The following is a 6,000-nucleotide window of genomic DNA, read 5'->3' on the forward strand; positions in this document are numbered from 1 at the left end:
CCTCCCACTGAATATCAGTGCATGGGAGTATCTTTTCCCGGTGTATATGTACTTACCTTTTACTATAGTTAATTTCATTTTGTTACTTTCTGCTCATATTGTTAGCCACACTTAGGCACACGAATCTCTGTTTAGGCACATACAGGCTGATATGAGGCAAGTAAAGTTGATATTTAGGTAGAAAAAAAATTAGAGATTTTAAGCAAATAGGGCTTCAAGTATCTTTGTATTGTCTCTGTCCTCACTGGCATTCACATTTCCCAGTTTAATATTACCTGTTAATTTAATTAACATTAACCCTTTTCTCTTTGGAACCTCACTAATGTGAGGATGGGCTGGTGGTCTTCAGCCACCTAGCATTCTTCCATTACAATAAGTGTTAGTACTACTTCCCACCGGACATCCATTAGATTTCTTAATTCCTCTGCCACCTGCCAAATACATTGCCTTTCTAAACTGGTGAATCCATTCCTTACAATGGTGAATTCATGTAGCTCATGTTTTCTCATTACCAACTAGTTCTTCCTTGTCTGTAAGAAGTTGATCTGGGAGGTCACAGGGTACCAAGTTATCTTCTAGTTACGCTTTTATAATCAGTAAATACTTGCAGTTATGCATGTTAAAATAATGGTAAATAGACCAGATGTAGCGGGGCTGTTGCAGAGGAAGGATTTCCCCTCTCTCCAGTGCCATGTACAGCACTGCATAAATGGTTGTGTATCAAAGACATGGTGCTTCCTCTCAAGTATAGGATTGGCCTCTGCTGGAGTTAGGACACTGAACTTGATAAGCCAAATTTGTTATGGTATGGTAAACCCCATGTCCCTATGTAATGGTGGCTATCTCTACATGACCACATCCTGTACCAATTTGGTAGGCAGCCTGTTGGAAGTGAGTATGGAAAACAACATACAAATCGGCCACACCATTATCCTAGGTCTCTCAATTACTGACACAGTTACCTGGCTGACTCTCAACTACATTAAATCTCTTGTAAGCAACCCTACAACAAACCTCAAATATTTGCCTCCAAAGAACCAGGTTATAATGAAAGTTGAGTTAAATAGCATCGTTGCTGTTCCAAAATGCCTTCATTTCATATCTTGGGCAATAACTACTCCAGTAAAATTTTATTTAAAACCAGGTCTGTTTTGTAAAATGAGTCTCACAGATGGAACAAAACATTCATTGTCAATGTACTGTTTAAACCTTTATTGTTGCCTTTTTGTTGGTACAAGGAGCTTTTATGCACCAAACAGCTGTATTCATCATGTTTATCTAGAAGGCATCCAGTGTAGTGGAAAAAAGTCTGGAGGACAAAAATCTTGGTTAAGTGCACGAGTACTTTGTGGATGCCGGCATTTTTTTCTGTCCAGTTCCTTTGGTCAGCATGCAAGTCACATACACAGGCATACCATGCAGACTTGCAAGTCCTGTATAATAGCAACTTTTCATGAACTGTCTACTTTTCCAAGCGATCTCCTCTGAAAATTTTTTCAGCTGCACGACAACATGCTGTACACATGCTTATTATATTCCCTATGATCCTATCATTTCTCAGTCTGTTGCTATTTTGGCCTCTCATTAAGTCACTCTCCAAATATTGTGTACAAGCTATGCGTCAATGATTGTCACAGCTCAGCCCGAAGCTAAGCCAAGCCAGTTCAAAACTAGGAGGAAAAATCGCCAACCAAAGTAAGCACTATATTGAAAACAGTTAACAGTTTAACTTTGGAAAGCTATTTGTGTTCCAAAGGCATCACACAAACCCACTTGATGTAAAAGAAATATACGGCACCATTGCTCCCAAAAATAATTGCACACAGTCTAACTACTAAGTATGTACTTAATGGCATTTGAAACTGTTGACAAAAACAGACATTAGAATTTCAAGAATTAAGAATGACATTGGAAGAAATCCTGTTGGGGTTTTTCCTGCCAAAAAACATTCAAGCTTCCAACTACTGGACAGAGTGGAGAAGTGTATCAGCTTGAGCTTTTTTGAGCTACAGCATGTCTAAATTCTTTGGTGATTCTTAAATGAAAGATGCTGTAGAAGAACAAATTCTTGATTAACAAGTACAATAGACACACTAATGTGAAATTAAAAAAGTGCCTCAGATCAATTGCATGCTCTGGTCAATTGCTGTCAGAAGCAGGAGAATGCATTTGTGAAAATTGCAAACAAGCCTGATCCTCTGTAAATATGAAGTATCCTCATGGAATCATGACTCCATGTTTCCTGGATATTGAATCCTACAGACTTTGTACAGTGTTCGCATTCTCAGCTGATGTGAATGAAGTGCTTTATGAAGTTGTTACAAGAGTGAAAGGAGTAAAACACAGTTGCATCTGCATACTCCCTACCTGAGTGGGGGCCTTAGCAGACACGTAGCACAGGTAAATTTAGCAGTCAGACTCACCATGAGTGCTTGGTGAGGATGGGGTTGATAAAGCTGTAGTTTGCAACATACAACAGAAGCAGCCATCTGGAAGTGGCCTAGTAAACCTAGGGACTGAGCCTTGCAGTAGAGATAGTGAGAATAGGTTTTGGATGTAGAGAAAGAACTAGAGAGAAATGTTTCCCTGAGGGTGATGTTTCTGATGGAAAGAAGGATGACGCCCTAGTTACAAATTGTACAGTGGGCACAGAAAGAAGGAACCTTACAAAGACCAAAAATCTCGACCAAGGGCTCTGTTCCTGGGACACAATTTCCCAGCTTCCCTAGCTGCAGCCACACACTACTTTTGGCTAGTTTTACATTAGGGGGAAAACACTTCACTCTGAACAGAATGGATTCTAATATTAGCAAATGCCGAGCTGCACAGTGTTCTCAACCCCCTAATGAGAAAGACTACGAAGACTGAAACTCTGGATTCTTAACTTTGTCTCGAAACCAGAATGTGTGCAACTCAAATGCAAAATGACAATATCAGTCAACTTGGAACTGACAGGTGTGCAGTTCTGTGTTTGACTCCCACTGCCTGCTGACTTTGCTAAAAGAACACTGCTTTTGAATTCTGCATTTTTTACCTTTTTTAAAGGAATTACACTGAATAAGAATTTGGACATGGAACTTCTGAATGTTGAATAACTTCCTTTTAAAAAATAGCAGACTTGTCCATTTGGGACTACATTTGCTTCTGCAAAACATTCCATTATTAAATGATGTCTGACTGAATTTTAAACTTGTTTCCTTGGTGGTTCTTCCTAATCGCATCACTAGTAACCCATTAATAAAATTATGCCAAAAATTTGGCTGCTGATTTTAACTGAAGATTCCTTAGCTTTGGTTCCTCTGCCAAAATAATAATAAAATAATAATAAATAATGAGTCCTATACTTTAAAGTGGAAGCTCCTTTTAACCTGTTCCTTAGTTTAAATAGGCTTCAGGAATGTTCTGAAACTCCATTACCTAAGAATTGCCATACTGCCTTGGACTCAACATCCATCTATTCCAGTATCCTATCTTCTACAGTGGGCAGCATCAGGTGAAAGTGAAAGAAGGACACCACATTAGGTCTTGTCCTGGTCGCTAGTAGTTAGAGAGGGTCTTAAAACCTGAACCAGGAGGTTTTATATCTCTTTTACAATTTTTGCCATATTCTTGATACCCATTTAAATTTCCAAACCCTTTTTAAATATTAAGTTCTTGGCCTCTGGAATTCCATGGGTCAGTGAGTTCCACAGTTTAAATACTTCCCCACACAACAGATTTCCTTTATCAGTTTTTAATGTCATTGACTGTTCCCTTTTTCTTGTGGTATGAGACAGGGAGAACAGAAGATTCTGCTGTAGACCATTATTTTATGTACTTTTATCACATCCCTTCATCACCTCTTTTCTAAAGTAAACAATCCCAATGTTTTCCGTCTCCCATCATTATTGATTAAAATGTTCAGCTTCAGTTCCACCACCTGCATGCTATTTATTTAAGTAAGATCTGTATCTAACAATGGTATCCTGTATTTCCAGTCCTAATTTTAAGCATGAGAGGGATGTTTTAAACTTCAGTAATTTCACTGACTTAAAATGTTATAATGTATTTGTTGTCCTTCCCCTCCTCCCCCACCCCCTCCTGTTATTAGTAATTATACCCTATCTGGTTCAGCTCCGGGATAGCAATGCAAATAAATCAGTGTAATCGTTTACCAAATTGTCAACAGAAGTTGTGTGCCTAGCACACTCCGGGGGAAGGGGAGTTGAAAATATATAAATTTAAATACAGGCCATACCTCCCGCACAGAAGCAAACGGTAATTCCCCACCCACCCCCAACCTGAAAGTGAAATAAACTTTGTTACAACTTTGGTTGTATTCCCATCTGAACAAAATGCTGAGCGCAATTCATTTGCGCAGACTTGGCAACATCAGCAACAGCAGAAAGTTACAGCTAAAGCTGCATTTTTACTGGTTGGAAAAAATAAAAAGCCATTTCCAACAAAACTGAGGGCTTTAGGGCAAGATCCGAAATTGGAGAGACAAACCAGGATCACTGGTTAAATATCCTGAACTGGTTATTTTTCACCGATTTAGAAGAAGGGAACTCTTTCTCCAGCGCTAAAGTCCTCCCCTTGTACTTTACAAAAACGATTAAACGCAAAGGCTCCCTTTGGTCCGGACAGCTTTTGTTTAAGAAAGCAGGAATCCAACTCTAGAAAAACGGGAGAAACTTCTCAAACATCATGGCGGTTGGGGCTAAATTTCAGAGTGAACTTTCTGCGATTCTTTTGCAAAGCGATCACAGATTGCAGGTCGGCTCCTCGGGCAGCAGAGACACTGTCCCCCCTCCCGGCTCCGCTCAGACGGTGTGCGAAACGATTGCACCCAGCCTAGCGAGCCCACTCGGCAGCCACGGGGGGAAAGGCACCTACCTCGTTCCTCTGGAGCTGGAAGAAGCTGTTCAGATAGCTGGAATTGAGGGACGAGCCCAGCTCCGGGCTGTTCTTGGTGTAGCTGAGATCGGGGTGCTGGGAAGAAGAGGGCTCGGGTCTGAAGGCATCAAAGGCGCTGGCCTGGTGGGTGTCTTGCAGCGACAGATAGACCCAGTTGAGGAGCTGGGCAGGCTGGTAGACAGAAGCAGCACTGGTGTCTATGGCTGACAACAAGCTCATCTTTCCCCAAAACTCTGCCGCCTGCCTGGGTCTCTGTGTTCCCCCTCCCTCCTCTCCTCTCCTCTCCTCTCCTCTCCTCGCTCACTGCCTCCGGTCAGCTCTCCCCGGGATGTTTTCTCCACCCCACGCGCTTCTGCTGGGTCCTTCTCGCTTAGGGGGAGGGGTGCTGCTCTTTATTTTGCTTTAATCCGGCCAGCCCCGCACTTTCGTCTCTCCCCCTCCCTCCCCTTCCTAAGGCGATCCGAGCCCCCCCAGCCCCGAGGCACCGCACCGCACGGGCATAGCTGCTGCCGCGGCTGCAAAGTTAGCAGGAAACTTTCTTGTGTGGGTTTTTTTCCCCCTCGTTCTCCTTTTGCTGCCAGATCCGCTATCTGACTTTATTCCCACTCCCCCAGGCAGCCCTGGAGGGGCGGGGCTGATTGACTATGCAACAGCAGCCGATCCAGTCCGCGGGTCATCTGGCCGCATATGGAGCGCCGGGGCGGGGAGATGGAAGTCCGGCGCTGCCGGGAAAGCTGAATGGACTGGCTAATTTGAATATGTATGAGGCTATAGGCCAATCAGTGGACGGCACCGCCTCCTTCCCTCCCTGCGCGGGGCGGAGGCGAGACGAGTGGCGGCGGAAGGGAATGGAACGCAGCGCGGCTTGGCTCCGAAGTGTGGGTGTTTGCTCGTGCATCTTATGTGCAAACTTTTACCGTGCGTTTGTGGGTCTGTCTCTCGCTGCGTGGGTTTCCTTTGTGATCTTCCGGGAGAAGGGCTCGCCTACCAACCGGGACTCCAGTCCCGTGAGGGTGTTTTCATGGTGCCCTGGTAGCTTGCAGTCCCCTCTTCATTTCTCAGGTTTCAGAGTAGCAGCCGTGTTAGTCTGTATTCGCAAAAAGA

At 43.5% G+C, this 6,000-nt stretch overlaps 1 protein-coding gene across 4 annotated transcripts in view; it reads right to left on the reverse strand.

Moving 5' to 3' along the window:
• ZCCHC24 (zinc finger CCHC-type containing 24) overlaps positions 1-5,572 on the reverse strand; it is a 160,249-nt gene extending 154,677 nt beyond the window's left edge. Inside the window, exon 1 of one of the 4 annotated variants that reach the window (XM_048856155.2) lies at positions 4,876-5,560. In XM_048856155.2, coding sequence (XP_048712112.1) covers positions 4,876-5,115 — 240 coding nt within the window. In that variant the 5' untranslated portion in view covers positions 5,116-5,560. Of the gene's footprint in view, positions 1-4,875 lie in introns of all 4 variants that reach the window. The other 3 variants (XM_048856156.2, XM_075130790.1, XM_075130791.1) reach the window with 3 other exon arrangements.
• Between the last annotated feature and the right edge of the window lie 428 nt (positions 5,573-6,000).

Source organism: Caretta caretta, chromosome 7, assembly GCF_965140235.1.
Source record: "Caretta caretta isolate rCarCar2 chromosome 7, rCarCar1.hap1, whole genome shotgun sequence".
NCBI lineage: Eukaryota > Metazoa > Chordata > Testudines > Cheloniidae > Caretta > Caretta caretta.